The sequence below is a fragment of the Haliotis cracherodii genome, unplaced genomic scaffold (genome assembly GCF_022045235.1).
Source record: "Haliotis cracherodii isolate W230 unplaced genomic scaffold, xgHalCrac1.p SCAF_2, whole genome shotgun sequence".
NCBI classification, from domain to species: Eukaryota; Metazoa; Mollusca; class Gastropoda; order Lepetellida; family Haliotidae; genus Haliotis; species Haliotis cracherodii.
This window is the reverse complement of record NW_027266275.1, coordinates 80,050,529-80,073,054: the sequence shown is the minus strand read 5'-3', so window position 1 is coordinate 80,073,054 and position 22,526 is coordinate 80,050,529. Positions and strand designations below refer to the sequence as shown.

At 40.3% G+C, this 22,526-nt stretch overlaps 1 protein-coding gene across 3 annotated transcripts in view; it reads right to left on the bottom strand.

The window, feature by feature from the left end:
* Positions 1–2,845: 2,845 nt before the first annotated feature.
* The window catches only part of LOC139468561 (receptor-type tyrosine-protein phosphatase epsilon-like), a 30,894-nt gene continuing 11,213 nt past the window's right edge, over positions 2,846–22,526 (bottom strand). Inside the window, exons 7-25 of one of the 3 annotated variants that reach the window (XM_071250615.1) lie at positions 21,680–21,817; positions 21,165–21,252; positions 20,515–20,597; positions 19,746–19,906; positions 19,252–19,339; positions 18,360–18,433; positions 18,164–18,200; positions 17,508–17,605; positions 17,144–17,272; positions 16,216–16,361; positions 15,597–15,732; positions 14,657–14,797; positions 13,849–13,942; positions 13,664–13,737; positions 13,340–13,462; positions 5,907–6,041; positions 5,140–5,282; positions 4,726–4,861; positions 2,846–3,898 (exon numbers count right to left, since the gene is read on the bottom strand). In XM_071250615.1, the coding sequence (XP_071106716.1) occupies positions 3,827–3,898; positions 4,726–4,861; positions 5,140–5,282; positions 5,907–6,041; positions 13,340–13,462; positions 13,664–13,737; positions 13,849–13,942; positions 14,657–14,797; positions 15,597–15,732; positions 16,216–16,361; positions 17,144–17,272; positions 17,508–17,605; positions 18,164–18,200; positions 18,360–18,433; positions 19,252–19,339; positions 19,746–19,906; positions 20,515–20,597; positions 21,165–21,252; positions 21,680–21,817 (2,096 nt within the window). In that variant the 3' untranslated portion in view covers positions 2,846–3,826. Of the gene's footprint in view, positions 3,899–4,725; positions 4,862–5,139; positions 5,283–5,906; positions 6,042–13,339; positions 13,463–13,663; positions 13,738–13,848; positions 13,943–14,656; positions 14,798–15,596; positions 15,733–16,215; positions 16,362–17,143; positions 17,273–17,507; positions 17,606–18,163; positions 18,201–18,359; positions 18,434–19,251; positions 19,340–19,745; positions 19,907–20,514; positions 20,598–21,164; positions 21,253–21,679; positions 21,818–22,526 lie in introns of those variants that run through there. The other 2 variants (XM_071250616.1, XM_071250617.1) reach the window with 2 other exon arrangements.

Here is a 22,526-nt window from a genome sequence, read left to right as displayed (position 1 = left end):
GATATTTTTAACTTAGTGTGCGACTGCGATCGATACTTTTATCGGGAAGTAAAATATCGCAAACCACCGATGCATCGGTGTATCGTCCGACCACTATATATGATCATCAATAGCACCATGAAAACTAAATGAAATAAAAATGTAGTTCGTCTGTACATATAATTGCTTTATTATTCCACTACAAGGAATTACCTCAAAAACACTGATGAATGTGATGTTTTAATTAATCATGTCTCAAATATTGAGTGTCATCATGGAAGATGACTGCTTAGGGTGTTGATATTCTGTCATGTTACAATGTACTAGCCTCACGTCGATATGTGTCATAATATAAGACACTAGCGTCAGATGTTGATATTCCGTCATGTTACAATGTTTTAGCCTCACGTCGATATGTGTCATAATATAAGACACTAGCGTCACATGTTGATATTCCGTCATGTTACAATTTACTAGCCTCACGTCGATATGTGTCATAATATAAGACACTAGCCTCACATGTTGATATTCCGTCATGTTACAATGTTCTAGCCTCACGTCGATATGTGTCATAATATAAGACACTAGCGTCACATGTTGATATTCCGTCATGTTACAATGTACTAGCCTCACGTCGATATATGTCATAATATAAGACACTAGCCTCACATGTTGATATTCCGTCATGTTACAATGTACTAGCCTCACGTCGATATGTGTCATAATATAAGACACTAGCCTCACATGTTGATATTCCGTCATGTTACAATGTACTAGCCTCACGTCGATATATGTCATAATATAAGACACTAGCCTCACATGTTGATATTCTGTCATGTTACAATGTACTAGCCTCACGTCGATATGTGTCATAATATAAGACACTAGCCTCACATGTTGATATTCCGTCACGTTACAATGTACTAGGCTCACGTCGATATATGTCATAATATAAGACACTAGCGTCAGATGTTGATATTCCGTTTTGTTACAATGTACTAGCCTCACGTCGATATATGTCATAATATAAGACACTAGCGTCAGATGTTGATATTCCGTTTTGTTACAATGTACTAGCCTCACGTCGATATGTGACATAATATAAGACACTAGCCTCACATGTTGATATTCCGTCACGTTACAATGTACTAGCCTCACGTCGATATGTGACATAATATAAAACACTAGCCTCACATGTTGATATTCTGTCATGTTACAATGTACTAGCCTCACGTCGATATGTGTCATAATATAAGACACTAGCGTTACATGTTGATATTCCGTCATGTTACAATGTACTAGCCTCACGTCGATATGTGTCATAATATAAGACACTAGCCTCACATGTTGATATTCTATCATGTTACAATGTACTAGCCTCACGTCGATATGTGTCATAATATAAGACACTAGCGTCACATGTTGATATTCTGTCATGTTACAATGTACTAGCCTCACGTCAATATGTGTCATAATATAAGACACTAGCGTCACATGTTGATATTCTGTCATGTTACAATGTACTAGCCTCACGTCGATATGTGTCATAATATAAGACACTAGCCTCACATGTTGATATTCCGTCATGTTACAATGTACTAGCCTCACGTCGATATGTGTCATAATATAAGACACTAGCGTCACATGTTGATATTCAGCCATGTTACAATGTACTAGCCTCACGTTGATATGTGTCATAATATAAGACACTAGCGTCACATGTTGATATTCCGTCATGTTACAATGTACTAGCCTCACGTCGATATATGTCATAATATAAGACACTAGCGTCACATGTTGATATTCCGTTATGTTACAATGTACTAGCCTCACGTCGATATGTGTCATAATATAAGACACTAGCGTCACATGTTGATATTCTGTCATGTTACAATGTACTAGCCTCACGTCGATATGTGTCATAATATAAGACACTAGCGTCACATGTTGATATTCCGTCATGTTACAATGTACTAGCCTCACGTCGATATGTGTCATAATATAAGACACTAGTCTCACATGTTGATATTCCGTCATGTTACAATGTACTAGGCTCACGTCGATATGTCATAATATAAGACACTAGCATCACATGTTGATATTCCGTCATGTTACAATGTACTAGGCTCACGTCGATATGTGTCATAATATAAGACACTAGCCTCACATGTTGATATTCCGTCATGTTACAATGTTCTAGCCTCACGTCGATATATGTCATAATATAAGACACAAGCGTCAGATGTTGACATTCCGCCATGTTACAATGTACTAGCCTCACGTCGATATGTGTTATAATATAAGACACTAGTCTCACATGTTGATATTCTGTCATGTTACAATGTTTTAGCCTCACGTCGATATATGTCATAATATAAGACACTAGCCTCACATGTTGATATTCCGTCATGTTACAATGTACTAGCCTCACGTCGATATATGTCATAATATAAGACACAAGCGTCACATGTTGATATTCCGCCATGTTACAATGTACTAGCCTCACGTCGATATATGTTATAATATAAGACACTAGTCTCACATGTTGATATTCCGTCATGTTACAATGTTTTAGCCTCACGTCGATATGTGTCATAATATAAGACACTAGCGTCATATGTTGATATTCTAATACGTTACAATGTACTAGCCTCACGTCGATATATGTTATAATATAAGACACTAGCGTCACATGTTGATATTCAGCCATGTTACAATGTACTAGCCCCACGTCGATATGTGTCATGATATAAGACACTAGCCTCACATGTTGATATTCCGTCACGTTACAATGTACTAGCACCACGTCGATATGTGTCATAATATAAGACACTAGCGTCACATGTTGATATTACGTCACAATAGCGCCAAAGCCCTGTAAGAAACGTGTTGATGTGACAAAAGGTACGTGCCGGGATACGGCTTGGATAATGCACGTATGCGACACAAAGCTCAGTCACTCACAATACGATGTAATAGGGTCACATGCTCTGACGTTGACTTTGATGGATGTCACATGTAGGATGCCTGGCGGTATAGGTGTTCCTGACATGTGCAAAGTGTTTCAGGTTATAGAGGTCAGACCACAAATATACGCTTGGAACAATATATTCAAAAAATGATATGTAAATAAATGACGTCATGGAATTCAATCTTCATAGTCAAGTCAATATCTGGTCCCTGCCCCATAAGCATCGATGCAGGCACGACATCTTCTGGGCACACTCATATCAAACGCCGGATTGTTTCCTTTTGTATCCTTCGCCATTCTGCTTGTAAGGTCTGCCCAAGCTGTTGCAAATTCCGATACCGCTGAGGTCGGTTGTGAACCCTTCGGCCCAGAGCAATCCCAAAGGTGTTCAATCAGTGACATGTCTGGAGATTTGGCTGGTCAGGGCAAAGTTGTGTCACATTGCTGCCTCAGACAGTCGACTGCATCACGCCCTCTGCGAGGACCACAAACCACAGCGCACAGCGCCTGTGTCCCACAGTCAGACGCATTCCTCAAGAAGTATATTTTGATTTCAGATCCGCAGTTTTCAGCCTGTCTCGTATCGTTGACGTCATGAGTTGGATTCCTGTGGCAGCCTGAAGTTGTCCCTCAGTTCTGAAGCAGGACTGAATCTGTTCATCTTATTCTATATTCTGTATTATTATACAGAAATGACAGGGGTCCTTTAAATAGTATTCCTAGTATATAACTGCACTGTATTATTGTAATGTACATTTTGCAGCATAGAGTCTTTAAAGTGACTTCTGTAATTATGATGAAACGGAAGATCATCCCACATGTAACACGGATCTTCTGCATGATGTCATGTTATATTATACCACGTCGAACACTGGGTCACATGTTGTCGTAGACGTTGTTGCCGCAGATGTATTCCCTCGCCACGTGATAGCAGTACTTGTAGTCAGCCTGCAAAACAAACGGGGTAATATAATTCACCACATCCCCGAAGTGTCCATTGCTACTACAGAACTACTTCCTGCTGACAACGAACAGCATCACCCATGACAGTCCTTGATGTCGTGTTTCCAATTGCACAGTGACAGTTGGAATGACAAACAGGACAACAGGCAAATGAATTCTTAAATGCCTACAATTAATCGAGGTCGTATCAACAAGTTACATTTCGTGTTTTATCATTATTATCAATAAGATCGCATTGATATTTCGATACAGAAATTGGGTTATAGAATCTTCCGCCTTATTAGGCTATGATTTTAGTTTCCTCACTGAAAACTAATTCGATATTTCATGGCATTCAACATTTGTAAATTCAGCTCTGTTGGTCTCCAGACTCGGATGTGTATCATTGCTCTATTTGATTGTCCTCTACTTTGATATAAACTCGCATGTCATTCATATGATACGGGAGAAAGGATGAAAGGTTAAATCATATTGAGAGGAAACAAAGGAAAGGGAATTACAATACAGCATTTTACAATATGCGAGTATGTGAGTGATCTGATCGCAAAGCCGCTTAGAAAACAGTATTGTATTTAAGTTGCGGCATGTTCGCGTAATGTAGGGGGAAGAGGAAAGTGACGTAGGTCGTAGGCGTTAACAACTGCGCTGTAACTCAAGAGCACGGATATTGTGCTGATCACGAATGACCATGGGTAATTGCGGTGAACTGTGGCCTTAAACGTTAAATCAGCGGATCCTGGCACTCCTCGCCACACGGTGTCCTAATCCGCGGGACCACACGTGCTGCTTCAACATATTCAAGTTGTACTTACGAAAGATTGTATAAACTGTGGCCTGGCCAACTGCAGCTCCCTGATGGTCAGATAGATGTCCACCACAGAGTCCAGCCTCAATCTGCTGATGGTGTTCAGGACACCGCAGAACACCCCACACATCCGGGCACCGTCACTGAAATAGAGAGTTACATATGGGATTTGGCTTTAAGAAGTTGAATTTATTTTCTTAAACTCTGAAGATGTCCCTTTGTATGTACGACATATACAGTGGAACCGGTTATTCCGGCCGATACCGTATGTATTATCGACATTCTGGATGAACGAATGTTTGTTGAGAAATACATTCCTTGTTGACCTGTATATAGCATTGATCGTTTTCTTGTTTCCCGATTAAATGTTTTTGTTTCAGAAAAACACTATTTAGATGAGAGGTAAACATGAGAAGCTCACGAGCAGTGTACAAGGACCTTGTGCTGGACATCACGGACAACGTCGGCCACTCTGCTGACCAGCTCCAGCAACCCACCCGGATCACGTGACATACATACAGACAGCGATTGGAGACTCAGGACAATGATAGTCTGACACGAACCCTGTAGTTCAAAGGTTGATGACAAAAGTAGTTCTGCATAGATTTGCAATAATGTTTTCGTGATATTGACCGATAATAAAGAGTATTAGAGTCATGTTTGTTAAAGTATACGTCAACGTACGTAGATATGAGTACATATGTAATATTTGTAAACGTTTAGCTCATCTCTGTGAGACGAAAGACCTGATCATAGAAAAACAACCACATTGAAGTGTTACCCTAGTGCGTTCCTACTGAGGGGTAGTATCAAGTTTATGTTCTGTTGACGATGTCCAAATCTGACTATGTAAATTACATGCATACATGTATCTATCACTGTTCGCCAGAATCACACAGTTCCTACAGTACACTAAATCTCATTGCATGAAATTATAGTTATTGTGTTGAAAACGATTGTATACTATTAGCCATCTTCCCGAGGCAGGCGTGTCCACCAGCCTATATCAAAGGCTAGTTTCTACAAGACTTTGATGAAAAAGGCTGGTGGACGCTCTTGCCTCGGGAAGATTACTATTGGCTTAACTACTATACGTGCAACGTAAATTGCATTATAGTTTACAATTTACATAGTTCTGTCTGACTGAAATATGGTCTCATTATTTGGAACATTGTTACGTCAACGAACCTGTTTAGTATTGGTCAGTATCAGTTTTCTCTCCGTAATGCTGCCCATACTTCGTTCTTCTGAGTGTTCAATTACAAATGGTCCGGCTTCCACAGATAAAGGTCCCTTGGAATTTGGATACATTATCTCAATATCCTTCAAACATAAACGTGTATTTGTCTTAAAAACATAATACATCATACAAAAAATCTCATAATCATAATCAACACACACACACACACACACACACACACACACACACACACACACACACACACACACACACACACACACACACACACACACACGGTATTGGTATTGGTATGAAAGATAAACGCCCCTATTTACTGTCAACAATATACAACGGCACACATAGAGGTTATCACGCGAGTGTGTTTGGGGATGGTAAATATCCTGCATTAGGAATAAACATTGTATTTAGCGAGCCTTGGCGAGCTAAATACATAGTGTTTATTCCTAATACAGGTTATTTACCATCCCCAAACACACAAGCGTGATAACCTCTTTATCATATAATGTCATTCTTTAATTCTGTGCTTCAAAATCGCTTTCCCTCTCTCACAAACATTACCGAAACATAGCGAGTTTTCCTGGAATGCGCGCATTAATATATATTACGTCATAGGGTAAGTGATGGGTCAGTCGGACAGTGACAGTAGCCAATATAGTTCCAACTGAAATCCGTTTCTTATACAGTGGCGAAGCAACATATACGCAAAACAACAATGGTTTATATTTTCCTTTCGCGGCAATCCATCGGTCTGTCCGCTAGAGTAACTGCCCTTTGTCAAAGGGAAGCCACTCTAACCCTAGTCTATGAGACGTCACGGCCACGGTCAGACGTTGTTGACAGTCGGTCTGTCATAACGTTAAGAAGTGTAGTCAGATGTACACACAGCGACAAAACGAAACAAGGTAACAATTCAAACATATTTGGTTCAAAATCCAACTATTTTAATTTGTAGAGAAGGTTTCAAGCCGCAGAGGTCTACAAGCACAGATATGGCTACTGATCCCGCTTGGCTAGGCCTCGTGCCCTCGCAAAATTGTTTCGAAATTTATATCTCCAAAGTTGCCAAAACTTATAAAATGCCTTAGCTACGTCACAGTTAGACACTGATTTTCAGTATATTAGACTGTTCTTTTGATAATAACAATCATCCCTGTAGCTTATCCAGATCCCCGATGGTTAATTCTGACTCGATCGCCAGATGACGAGGGCGACGCCATGTTTGTTTATAAACAGTGAAAGTAGTCCCTACTTGACCTTTGATATTTGCATCTTTATCCGCATATGACCCCAACGGATATCGTTTTTATCCGTTGGCTTTATCCTGCCGAGAAACCTACCCATTATATGATAATATGTTATACGTGTTTGTCGACATACATAATCATCACTGACCCCAGACACGACACAGCTAATACGCCCATGTCACCACCACATAAGGCGATTTTATTTCAGTACTGCCCACTGAGCTTAATAGTTTTTGTTTGATACTGATTTGCTTTTTCGTTCTAATTATTTCACATGGATTCCATTGTCCCATAGCAACGTAACTTCGTATGAACAACTTGAAGATTGTTTGAAGATGACGGCGTCACGAAATATATTCGCCCCCAGAATAAAATCTCCCCCCGGCGAATTTATACCGGTACAGTTCCGCCCCTCTCGAAATAAACTCTCCCCCACCCTACGAAATAAAATCTCCCCCCAGAATATTTCCTCCCCCGGTCGTTTTATAAATACTTGCCATGCAGTTCAATAGTTGATGTTATTTTGGGTTAGGTAATGTTGTAATCTATTTTTAGCCATTGATTCCATTACTTTGCATAAGTTTGAAGTTAGGGATATTGGTCTATATAAGTTAGCTTGATTAGCTGGTTTATTGGGTTTAGGGATTGTTATGACTAGGGCCTGTTTCCGGGGAGTAGGAACCTGTCCGTTTAGGTAGATGAGATTGTATAGTTTGAGTAGTGCCTGGAGTAGTTTTAGCGGGAGATTTTTAATTATTTGGTAAGAAGTTAGGTCAAATCCTGGGGCTGTGCCCTTTTTCCTGTTTTGGATTACGTAGAGGAGCTCCTCCATTGTGAAGGGTTGGTTTATTTCTAGATTGTTATTGTTTGGTTCTTTTGTGGGTTTGTTTTTTGTTTTAAGTTTATCTTGGAATTTTTGGCTGAAGTTGGTGTTACTGCTAACGGCTGAAAAGTGGTTGGCGAGATTATTTGCTTTTTGGGCGGGGTTGGTTGAGTTGTTAATATTAGTTTTTTTATGTCGTTTTAAGCCTCTAATGGCGTGGATTTTGCGCCAGACCGTTCTGGCATCAGTACGGTTATTCATACCTTCGCAGAATTTTTTCCAGTCTCTACTTTTGGCTATTTTGGACTAGTTTTTTAACCAGGTGGTTTAGTTCGTGGGCTATGTTTAGATGTTTGTAGTCGCGTGTTGCTTTATTGAAGGCTGATTTACGCAGATATCTTCGAATTGGTCCCAGTTAGCTTTATTGTAATGGAATTTTGGTTCTTGGTTTTCTGTTTGGATTGGTACGTTTGTATTTCCTATGGTTATGTTTATGGGGAAGTGGTCACTACCTAGAGGGACGTCGTGCACTTCCCATTGAGTACTTTGAGCTAGATCTGCGGTGCATATGGTTAGGTCGATAGCCGACATTTTTTGGTTTATCTTATCGTACCTCGTGGGTTGGTTGTTATTTAGGAGTACTAGGTCGTTTGTTTCTATCCATTCGGAAATTAATTTGCGATGATTATCTATTTTATCATCTATGCTCCATGTAGGATGGTGAGCGTTAAAGTCTCCTAGGAATATAGTAGATCTATCGCTTATTTTGAGTAGTTTGTTTAGATCCTCAGGTTGGACTTTTTGTTCCGCCCAGTGGTATATATTTATGATGTTTATTTTTCGGTTATATAATGTGATTTTATTGCCGTTGGCTTCTAGGTTTGGCGTGTCTATTTTTATTTCTTCGTAATTTATATCTTTATATCTGATTAGTCCTCCTGCGGCTCTTCTTGTTTTTGGTTTAGCTCTGTCAGTTCTAACTGAGTTGTAGTTAGATAGTGTGAATTTGGATTTTTTTGAGAATTTGGTTTCCTGGATACAAGCAATGTGAGGGCCTTTATTTAGTTTAAATTTAGTTTTTAGTTCATGGCCGTGGGAGGTGAGTCCGTTGGCGTTCCACTGAAAAATATTTAGTCCTTCCATTATTGGGTTCGGGTGATTGGTGATTTAGTTTTTAGTTTTTATTTTATTCGGTGACTTCTTTTAGATGGAGGTTAAAGAGGAAGAAGGGAAGATGGGTTAGTTTTAGATTGAAAGCTACTTTGTGGAAGGATTTCATGATAGCTATTGGTGAGTTTTGACTATGCATGTATACTAGGAGTAAGGTGAGGATTTTTTCGAATCTTCGTCATCGGTTAGATTAGGTTTAGCTGTTTGAGTTTCCATAGGGGAGGCATGTGATGTCGAGGGTTGTGTAGGTGTTTGCGGGATGGGTGTAGCTGTGGATTTCTTAGTGTTTGTGTTTTGTTGTTGTGCTTGCTTGTGGGGGAGTGTTGTTACCATGTGGGCTGTAGGGTGCTTGGATGAGGGTCGTGTTGTGGTTTGTTTTGCATGCGGGGGTTGATGTTTTGGCTATGTTGAGATGTCGGAGGGTTCGTGGTTGGTTGAGTGGCTGCTTGTGTGTGTGAGGTGGGTGCAGTTTCTCGGTAGGGGCCCCAGACAGAGCTGTCGGTTATGGGTGTGGTGTTTGTTTGTGGGATGGTGTTTGGGTGTGGTGTAGGGAGGAGTGGTTTGGATGCGGGTGTAGCAAATTTTCGTGTTTGGATTTTGGCCGTGTCTATGTTAATGTGTTTGTTGGCCTGCTCGGTGAGTGTGTGTCTGTGTGGGCATTGATTTGAAAGTGAAGTGTGTTGGATGGATTTGCAGTGGATGCACCAGGGTGTGCATGTGCCTGGGCAGTCTGTTTGTGCGCATTTTTTTTACATTTAGTTTTAGGGTATGTGCATTGGGAGGCAGTGTGATTGTATTTGAGGCACTAAACCCAGATCAAAGCGGTTTCACTCCTGGCCGCTCAACCCTAGATAACCTCGCCCGACTAGAGCAAGATATTAAGAGAGGACAACTAAATAAACAATATACCACAGGCATCTTCTTAGACTTCTCTAAAGCTTTCGACATGGTATGGCACGACGGGCTAATACAAAAACTTTAAAAAATAGGACTCAAAGGTCAGATAATAAACTACATCCAGGACTTCCTAAACAATCGTAAAATAACCGTGAGTATAGACCAAACACTATCGGACCAATGTCCCCTAGAAAATGGCACTCCCCAGGGCAGTATCCTCAGCCCCACCCTCTTCAATATAATGATAAACGATCTATTCGATGGCCTATCCCCTAAACTAAACACATCAAAATTCGCGGATGATCCGCACTAAAAGCATTAAAACTCAGAAAAAACAACAGGAATAGTATTCAAACTCCCCAGTTAGAGCAAGTTAGGCATCTTAGCGCGTTTAGGTCTTTACTGCATTTAGTTGTTATGTTTTGAATGTGAGCATCCCAGGTGAGATGTTTATCGAAAATAAGTCCTAAGAATTTGGTTTGTTTTTGAAATTTGATTGTTTGGTTGTTTAGCTGGCTTCTGATAGAGACGATGTTTAGTTTATATGCTAGTCGTTAGGTATAAAGATTGTTTAGTAACTTTAGAAGTTCTAGGACAGTTATTAACACATGTCGTGTCAGCTCTATGGCATTCGCGATTGTCCACTTCCAGAAAACATCCTGTGTTGGTTTAACATGAATTAGTAAAGGTTAATTAGGGATGTCCAACACGTTAATTAATGTCAAAACACTGTCATTTCCTGCCCAGGACATCACATCCCTACACGCTAAGGTCGGTGAGAAACATTCTCATCAAAGAAAACACACAGTCAAGACTGTAGATTCCCGTCGTCTAGCTACAAATCCTGTGATGTATTAAAGGTTGAAGAATTTTGAACTGAACTGTCCGAAAGTTTATATCTAAAATTTTGGAATTGGATACAGTGATAAAGTCTTATATCAATATGTAGACTCATAAATATTGTTTTTATGTTTTAACGGAGATATGATATTTTCTTATACACTATCGCGTATTAGTGTTATTTGCATGCTTTACCATTCATTGTACCGTTCTAAACCATGTGAATGTTGTAATATCAGTCAATCGGGTGGGCAAAATATCAATTCATTATGACCATATTTCATAATCTATTTTTAAAGTAACCCTCCCTACATTAAAGATAACTATTTAAAGAATATAGTACTTAAAGACATTGCAATAAACCGAATAATCAGGGGGGAGACTTTATACTGAGGGGGGCGCGAAACATATCCGCCCGGGGGAGATTTTATTTCAGAACAGATTCTCCGGGGGAGAATCTGTACCGGTATAAAATCTCCGGGAGGAGAATTTGTACGGGGCAGAGTTTATACCGGGACAACGGCATACATTAACAAAACGTACTCGCAACTCGGAATTACGTATCATCTATCCCTCATGACTTAATGTTGAAGGTTCCACGCCAAGACTCGGAACTCACAGAATGAATTCACTCTGAACAGACAATCCCCAATGCATCGTAGTTAGTAGAATGCTCTCTTAATATATAATTATATACCGGAAACTATGAGACATATTTAGCTTGTAATGTCGAAAGTGATTCATGTCACGTCATACATTATATTGACACGTTTCTCGACTGTGTCAGCCAATGAGGGCTTGCTTGACACGCCTACTATAAATACTATAAGCTAAGTCATAAATAGATACTATTAGTTAAAAGATGATTAACTTCGTGTGTTTCCGTATAGTAAATATCATATTTGTAAAGATTTCAAAGCCTGTTTCATGCTAGCCTTAAGCGAGACATAACTGTTACTTTGAATTTTCTGGTGTGATAAGACAAACTTCTACATTGTCGAGACTCATCAATAAATTTAAATAACTTCCTCGATGACTGTATGGTCGAAGCAGCGCACATTACTTTCATGAGTGATTTGAGTTTGTTCTCACTGATGGGTTGACGACGGAACCATGTGGCTTTATCAATGGACTGAATTGACTTGTCAAGTGTTTGTGGCCACGTGAAAGGGATCATCTATGCATACCATCAGAGGGAGGTCAGGACTAGTACAGTGTTTTATATGGTAGCTGGACACTTGTTAGGATATTCCATACTGGCCAACTATTTGGGCATTACATTCCTCACATCGCCTGGAGTATCACCTGTACGTTCTTGCAACTTAAGTACTGGTATTTGACCTCGTTTGAATCGGTTCCTGGGGAATATCTTTCTGTGTTTATCACAACCACGGAGATCAAAGGGTACTGCGTTGAATTCATGATCGAGGTTTTTCGAATTCCAAGTTCTTTGTTGTCCCAGAGGATAGCTATTTTCTTGTTAGATGCAGGTTCACTTCGACTCTTTAAGTTGCCTTTACCCTGTTTTTACCTGTATTTGTCTAGATTTCAATACCCCTCAAACCTTGACAAATTCATAGCCAAGTTTAGTTAAGATGTCGACCTTTGCTTGAAATGTAAGATCTCAGAGTGGAAGGGTCATAGTCAATAACATCTCTTTTAGTAACGCTGATAAAATATTTTGACAGGATAGGAGGAAGTTCGTCTACTGGAATATCCTGAATATTTCTGTTTTTAATTTGAGGGTCAAGATATATTTCAAATGATAAAATATTGTAGATGTGTGTTGATAATGTCATGAACATCTTGACCCGAAACCTGCCAGGAAGCTTTGGCACCTCTATCAACTCGTGTCAGTATGTTTGCTAGTTGGATACCATCTCCATATTATGTTCGTCCTACAAAGGATTCTCTCCCCTTTTCGCAAACTCTTTCACTCTATCACTACAGTGATTTTACCAACTCCACAATTCTGACAGTATCGCAGATGGTTTTTCAGTAGACAGCCGTGTTTGTTTACATAAACAGTGGACTGGCCAACCCCCGCTTCACACATAGGACACCCCCTATCGAAACGTATTCGCAACATTAGGCAATAGGGTATTAAGCAAGTCGGCGTCGCATCCATGTATGGAGCTTATTGAAAGTAGTTGCTGTTAGATGACCTAATGTTCGTATGTAATACTTCGTGACACCAAGTTTATCGGATCGGTTCATCGTATCCATAACAATATCCTTTACACCATGAATATGATATATTCAGTGACGTGAAACAAGAGAACAACTGCAAAGAGTGAGCGAGTATGGTTTAAAGCCGCTTTTAGCAATATTCCAGCAATATCACGGAGGGGGACACCCGATATGGACTTCACATATTGTACCCATGTCGGGAATCGAACCCGGGTCTTCCCCACAACCGCAAAGAAGTGTAGGGTGTTCACGTTACCTGTGAATCATCCAGACACACAATGGTGAAGCAGTCGTGATCGTGCACCAGTCTCCAGAAGTCCACCACGGTGTTCTCCATGGGCGTCTGAGTAGCGATCAGCATGGAGGACCTCATCACGGACTGGCGGTGGAGGAAATATATATTTTGAGGAAACTGGATGATATGTTGAAACTTCACATTAGAAATCGTTGAAAGTTGGAACATGAGTATTATTTCTTTGTGAGTCAGTAAAGCAGCGTTCCTATGTGATGTGAACTACGACGATGGTTATTGGTCATTTGAATGATGAGTGTAAAACACAAATAAGTGAGGTCGACATACCGGTAGAAGTACAGCGTTGATGTAATTGTTGTAGCCTTCAACAGGTGTTGACAAATACGGTCGAGACTTGTTAGCTGCGATAAATACATATTTTATTTGACGTTACAAACAGCACAGTCGTAAGTTGCATCAGATGCTGATACTAATATAGGCAGAAGGACATCCTCTTACGTGACATCTCATACCTGGAAGGATGGTCTTATTCCTTGAAACGTTTTCAGGAAGAAGAGCATCGGACACGTCTTTCTTCTCCAAATGTGGTCTTTGAGTATGGAACATCTAGAAAAACATAACTCAGCACATACAAGTTTTGTTTGTTTGTTGTTTAACGCCGCACTCAGTAATATTCCAGCTATATGACGGCGGTCTGTAAATAATCGAGCCTGGGCCAGACAATCCAGTGATTGACATCATGAGCATCGATCCACGCAATTGGGATGCGATGACATGCATGAACCAAGTCAGCGAGTCTGATCACCCGATCCCGTTAGTCGCCTCTTACGGCAAGCATATAGTCGCCTTTTACGACAAGCATGGGTTGCTGAAGACCTATTCTACCCCGGATCTTCACAGGTACTAGTCACATACTAGTCACGCCTCAGTAAGCCTATATTGCACCTCTATCAGGGCGGGTACAATGTGATGATTGTCGTTGTTTTCTATATGACAATAATATACAATGTACTTATTGAAACTCCAGGTAGAACCTATGTGTTTACTTTGGACACCTCGGGTCATCAGAATGCAGACATACACGTGTATTTATTATTTTTTTATTAAGATAATTTAACAACTGTTTTTTTCTGTACGATATGTTCATTTCAGAGACTAGATGTTAGTCTGTGTGATTGTGTATGGGGTTAATGTGTCAGCGTAGTTTAACATAGAGACGTATTTATGTTGACAATGTGATTCTTAAATTATATAACTCGTGCCTTTCCAGGCCACTATGACCTGAGCCTTAACGAATGTCACGAATTTGTTATTGCAAACCTTGAATTCCTTCTTCAGCTTTGAGTTTATATTTCTGTTGTTTAGACACTCAAACATCTGCTGAAACTCTGCAATGGTGTAGCACGTGCCTCTGTTGTTGACAGCCTCCAGCACCACCAGGTGGAGGAACTCGTACTGATGCTGGTGATGGAGAAACAGAAGGATCCATATCATATCATATCATATCATATTATATCATATCTATCCATATACATCCATATCCATATCCATATCCATATCCATATCATAATCATGAAGATCCAGGGTAGATCCAGGGTAGAATTGGTCTTCAGCAACCAATGCTTGTTGTAAAAGGCGACTAACGGGATCGCGTGGTCAGGCTCGCAGGCTTGGTTCATGCATGTCATAGATCCCAATTGCATGGATCGATGCTCATGATCAATGGTGTGGATTGTCTGGTCCAGACTCGATTATTTACAGACCGCCGTCATATAGCTGGAATATTGCTGAGTGTGGCGTTAAACAACAAACCAACCAATTATAATCATGACGGCGGTCGATTAGCCTTGCGGTTAAGGCATTCTATACCCATAGCCATATCATATATATTTGTATATCCATATCCATATATCTATGTCTATATCTATATCTATACCCATATCCATATCAATATCATAGCGATATCCATATCATATTCATATCATACCCATACCCATATCATATCCTTATTCTATAGCTATGTATCCTTGTTGTGATCACACGGCGTATACCTGGAATAGACCAATCACTACCACTGTACATTCCTCGGTCCGAAAAGCGTACGAAAAAGCGAGAGTTTATACTAATATATATATTAGTATATATTAGATACAGAAGCACGTTTCAGTCAGGCAATAAACTATGCGTGTTTCTATATATTTATAGTCTGCCAATCATAACGTGATGCTTGTTGCATTTACTAAGATAGGAATGAACTCACCACGGTCTGGACCATGTTCATCCTGGCCTGTCTCATCCTTGACACACACTGGAACACGTTCACCCTGTGCTCTGCCTCAGCCTGGTCCATCAGATAGTCCAGAGCAATGAACGTCCCCGTCCGCCCCACTCCAGCGCTGACATTAGAACATGCCAAGTATCTCATGGTCACCGTTACTGATTGCCATTAGTTCAGGTATCTTTTGTTTCAGAGGACATACCGTGTTTTCCGTCGATCCCCACCCACCATCCTCTCACTCTAGTACCTCCATCACTCCTTCAGTGACCAGTATCATGTCAATATCACTGATTGTATGTGAGCACCTTACATTTCAGGGGACATTACTAGTTTCAAGTACCTCTAACCTCACCCATCGCCACCCAATCTGATCTCTCACCACCTTCTCTCCACCACTCCTTCATTGACCAGTATCATGTTACTATCACTGATTGTATTTAAGCACCTTACATTTCAGGGGACAGTTTCATGCATCATGAAACACGTCCACCTCTCTTTGTCAGGAAACACGTTTAGCTCTTTTTATTTTACGTCACCCATTGCCACCCCATCTGATCTCTCACCACCTTCTCTCCATCACTACTTCATGATCACTTCTCACCTGCAGTGGACCAGCAACGGCCCCTCCTCACCACCGTCCAGCTGTTTGATCCTCTTCCAGAAGCTGACCAGAGCTGGAGCAGATGGGACATCGTGGTCTGGCCAGGTCAGGAACTGGAAGTGGAGGACCCTTCTCGTCTCTGGAGCCTGTTTGTTGGAATCGTTTCATTGCTCGACATTGCAACCATTTCCGTACAACAATGATATAACGAATAAGAATAGAGTGAATAAAAGAATACGAGGAACCGTTAGTAAATCCTCGATTTATTATTTTATATGACTGTTGTCTTAATGGGAGCTCAAAAGACTGACAGGTCTAGTTCAACGTCTCCTTACAGCGAATGTAGAAAGACATGTATGTACAAGTGAGAGCACTAGCATATCAGTGAGTGAGTGAGTGAGTGAGCGTGTGAGGGTGTGAGTGAGTGAGTGAGTGAGAGGGTGAGTGAGTGAGTAAGTGAGTGAGAGGATGGTTTTAGCAATATTCCAGCAATACCACGGCGGGGGACATCAGAAATGGGCTTCACACATAGTGCCCATGTGGGGAATCGAACACTTGCATGTGAACATATGACAGCAATGTATTATCGTTAATAGGAACCTAACATCCAGCGTGTTCACATGTAAGTGTATCGAATAAGTAACTATGTATATATAATAGGATCTTCATTTCGGGCCTAATATGCAACCGACGACTGAATACATACAATATGGGCACCCGGGAAGCTGCTGTGTATATGATTATCGTTAGGCCCCAGCTATATCATTGTTTGATCACGAAGGTGAAGCTTTTAGAAGACATAGGGCAAGTCATCTAGCGATCAACAATGATGAATACATAGTATCCTTTAAAGTACTAACAGTGCATGAAATTACATAACATACTTTGGGACTTTGAGGATAATAAATATACATTACAACTGACCTACCGTGACATGTTTTACTTTCAGCGTCCTCGTGGTAAAGTCAGCTCGTGTTACGGTGCATTCATGTTCTATAGAAATATTCCCACAGTTGCTGGTGTCATGATCGCAAGGCCAATATATCTCACACTTCACCTGCAGCAATTTGAACGATAACCACCAGTTCATCAATTAAAAACGACGCTTAAATAACAAACTTCAATGTGGAACTTGCAAAGTTAGTTCGGCAAACAATGCAACAACCTACAATTCACAATAAATAATAAAGGAAACAATGACATGATCATATCATTTTATGTATGTATTTTGAAGGAGGTCCATAGCTCCTTCGCGTGTTACATTAATAAACAAACATGTAAGGTTTACCTACCTTCTGCATCTCCTTCAGCTGTGTCACCATGACTATTTTCCCCACCCGCTGCTGCCAAACCATTCTCCAGAAGTCTCCAACTGTCGCTTGTGTGGGGCCTACAGATATTATAGACGTATGGAAACTATTATTTACATTTGAAAACATGAATGATAAAACCAAGTTGTAAAAGTGCAATTGAACTTTTCAAAAAACTGTATTTATGGATTTTAATCTCAGTATTATATCAGTATGCAACAACATCATGCATGTAGACCACCTTGTGGAACATTCATCTGTAAGATCGTCTTCATAAAAAGACGTTGAACCTATGTAATACATTTGATTCAAAAGCTTTCTCATCCGTAAAGATCCTGGTTAGAATAGATCTTCAGCGACCCATGTTTGAGTTTGACAGCGACTATGCTTGTCGTAAGAGGCGACTAACGGAGCCGGGTGGTCAGGCTTGCTGACTTGGTTGATGCATGTCATAGTATTCCAATTGTGTGGATCGATCCTCATGACATCAATCACTGGATTATTTGGTCCATTCTCGATTATTTACAGACTGCCGTCATATAGCTTGGCTATTGCTGAATGCTGTGCTAAACAACAAACTTACAAACAACAAACAAAGTTTTCTCACTCGTTTAGACCAAGAAGAAACAAATAATTACCTTGCGTTGCGATATACCCATGTCCACTGGAAAACCCCTTTTGAAAGAAGTAAACAGAAACAATTGTCTGTAAAAATGTTTCTTTACTCTATATCTTAGCATATCAAAATTATTATATGTTTTAAGGTTGCGCTCGTTCATACAAGTACGGTATGTTATCAATAATCATATTTACTAAATATAGTGAAACACGTACTGAAATGTAGTTGGCATTTATATAATCGGATGTATTCTCTCCGTCTTCTTCAAGGATCACTCGTGAGTCATCATCTGAGACAAGGACATGAAAGAACGGTAACACACACCCATCGATTAGATAGTACCAGAGTTGATGAATAGTGTAATTGTTATAAGAGTGAGTGAGTGAGTGGGATTTAACGGCGCTTTAAACATTATTCCAGTTATATCACGGCGTGTCAGCCTGATGTGGGAGGAAAGCCCGAAGTGATGCAAGTCTCAGACGTTTACCACTTCGGTGAAACCCACGAGCACGGTTATGGTGCTGACAAACCTAGAAACTTAATCGGGGCGAACCGGGATTCGAACCCACATTCATAGGTTTCTGGCATGCCCAAAGGATGCAACTCTGCACAGCGAATCGCTGCGCCTCAGACGACTGGGCCACCCGTCCCCCCAAATGTGGAGAAGATGATTCGTACGTCAATCTTATCAATGGATATGAACAAAGTCAACTGAAACTAATGCTAGAATGTAAAATGAGTCATAAAGGTAGACATGGAGCGTATATTCAAAGCGCTGCTTAGTTCCACAGTCATGGTTCCATTAACGTCTTATTTCAGCGTCATTCTGTTCTTCTACACATAAGACCTAACAGCTTTCTTCAGAATTAGAGTTGGCGCAGAGAGGAAAATTCATTGTGTCTATTTAGGTAATGTTTGGGTATCGCTCGACGACTTCCTCTGTTTTGTTCGGCATTGATCGATCAGAAACATCAAATCATATTACAATGTCCCAGCTTAAAACTTAGCAAATTTACGGAGACCCACAACTGATGACAAACAACAGTGATTACATGAAGCTGTTGACCTGACAGTGTCAGATGCATGTCGGTACATGAGGGAACCTACATGGGTACAACGCAGCAAATCTGTTTTTCAATTTGTTTTCTGCCCTTTTTCCTTCTTCAACGCTGCCTCTGATACCATAAGGAATCGCCTGCAAAATCAGAAAAGCGTTATTATTATATCCCTCGTCCCAACTGGACACCTTTTCTATGGAGAAGATGCGAGTGTGATGCGGGAGGGAGCAAATAAATAGGGCTGCACGCCGTGTTTCAGAACTATTTGAATGATATCACTGGGGGATCAGGTATTTGGGGATTACGTATCATTTGTGGCTGGTTGCCTACGAAATTATGTGAACGATAAACTGTTAAGTTGTACAACCCTCAACTCCCTTGAAATCTGCTCATTCGCCGCCGGGAACCTCACATGGGAACACAGTTTAATATGTATTATATATATGTGTGTGTGCTATATATATGTATGTATTAAAAATATGTATGTATTGTCATTAAACTCATCCTTAACAGTAGTATTAAGATGTAGCCCACACGTAATACCTTGTATTCGGTCTCGAAGGCCGAATCTTCCTTTTTCATTCTGATGTACTCAACCAGTTTCTCCAAAGACACACAAGGAGAGACCCAGTTACAGTAGCCAGCGCCCTCAACCGTATCGTCTTCTATCTCTGCGGAAAAGACTTCGTCCTCATCTTTCTCACCTGAAATGGACAAAGTCACTGTGTGATTGAGACTGATAATATTTATCTACATTGTGTATTGTCTAATGTAAAAATGACCCATTATGTCATATTCGGTATTTTCTATTCTATGTCGTAGACTTGGGCCAGGTTTTAAATCAGTTCGAAATTTCCTAAAGACGTTTAGCAAAATAACCAAAATAGTCGGCGATTTGTTATATCCGGCTCCTATATATATCCGGAGTTGACGCTAACTAGTTCCGGTCCACATACCCGTCATAATAGCAGTATCACCGCAATGCGAAAATATATTTTTCAGTTATATATTCCACTATCATTTCTCTGTTATTTATGCATTCAATGTAACACTGACAGTACCCTATGCCGTTACATTGATTTAGCTATCAATACACATAAGTATACATTGTTATGCATGTTGGTGTGCAAGAAGATCGGGTGCCTACAACGGGTGCCAGAGGTTATTGTGTGGCGTTGTACCCGACGGCGTCAAGCGTTTTCCATGCTGGCACATGTGTTATATTCATGACTGCGACTGCGAAAAATATTAGCTCACTCACTCAGGATAATATTTCTTTTACATGACATGGATAAAACAGTTGTCACACTACCGTCACAAGCATCTGAATGTTCCTGGACAGATGGTTCCTTGTAGAGCGTCATGGACGCGGCAGGCCTCGAGTGACCCTGTCTCCTGTAACAACACGACAGACAGTATTATGTTAATTTCGAATAAGATATAGTTCATGACGTCACTTGGATGTAAGCAAACCTTGCTATTTACAAGAGCAACGGCTTCAGGTTCTATATTTGTACAACGCTGCAAGTTTGGTAAAGTATAATACGTTTATAACGAACTGACGGATATAACGAAATGGCTTTTTGGGGTCCTGGCCATTTGTATATATCCTATATATATATATATGCTTATAACGAACTACGGTTATAACGAACTAGAAGTAGTGGTCCCTTTGAGTTCGTTATAACCGTAGTTTACTATAGTAGGTTTTAATAGACACAAATCGTTTCACATACTTAAACAAAGTTACAGATTTAAAATAGTAGATCTCAACTCACATGTCAAAGCAACGTTTATGGAACTCGTAAGCATTTCTATACAGTAAATGTTTTTGTATTACAAAACTGATCAAAATTCTGTTATATCAACATTAAAATAACTCAAGCACTGATCGTGAGTAAACCCGACAATAATTAATGAGCAGAACACAGAATGATGTTATAAGTTACGCCTGTTCCGTACCTTTTAATCAAAATCACCAACACAGCTACTACAACGACGACTACTACCAGTAAGACGCCGCCGACAGATACACCTGTCACGTCACGCTCTGACGTGTAATACAATACAAACAACATTGAAACATATATTCATAAATAATATTTAATCTGCTCAACGTAAGAGCGTGCTACAATGTGTATGCATGTAGAGGTAAACTTCATCAGATTATATGTGCAGTGTTGCGTCCCTTGGACACGCCAGGAACCTATGATTATGGGTTCGAATCCCAGTGCGCCCTGATTATGTTCTATGTTTGTCAGCACCATATCGTTATCGAGTATTTTACCAAAGTGGTAAACGTCTGAGACCTACATCACTTCGAGCTTTCCTCCCACTCTAAGCTGACACGCTGTCATATAACTGGAATATTGTTGAAAACGTCGTTAAAACCAATTTACGCTCTCACAATCAGTTTATAGTATTTAGAATTATGACATTATTGACTACTTTGAGAAATGTAGACACGCTTTGCTGACCTCTATCACACGTGACCGTGGTCCAGCCAGTCTCACACCCACGTGGACAGTGGCCGTCACTCTTGTCACAGATAGTGGTGCTGAGACATTGGCCACATGAAGACGTACAGTTCATGCCGTAGAAGCCATCTTCGCACTCTGAAAGGTCGAGCATATACTTCAAATTCAGAATTTTAAACGAAAATATTAGTAACATCCTCGATTATCCAGTGTACGGTATCTCCATTTCATTAAAGGTCCACTAATCTCTGGCTTTTTCCTGACTGCCCGCTTGAGCTCACTAGCTGCCCTGAGTCGATTAACTGTCCATTGGACAATAACTATTTGAAGTATATCTAGTCTGCTTTGATTTATGTGGTAAAACCGCATTTATCCGGCCCCAGTATGATTGTTCGGATAAACACATTTCCAACGAATCCCTAAAATATGCGTCCCGATAGCTGATCGTCCTGAAAGAGGCGGTTTGGTAGCACAGTGGTTAAAGTGTTCACTAGCCACACCGAAGCCTCAGGGGCAATCCCGGTTCTCGTGTCACTCTGGAATAACTGTATCATCATTGCATACATTAACATGTACCATAAGAAGAACTCGTCAAATGCGGCTTTAAGCCACAAAGAAACACTCACATTTGTAATGAGAATGGTGTGAGCCGGTGCTTCTGGTTGGTGCATCACATGCTTACCTATTTCGCGAACACCTGGTGTCGTATCTGCCTTTCAGGGATCCAGTCATATAATTTCCATCACTATTTTGCATTGTACGCCCAATGAAATCTGTTTCGACGGCTATTATAGCACAGAATATTTCTTAATTGTAGGGACTGGGCATTATTCTCTTACCTATCCTA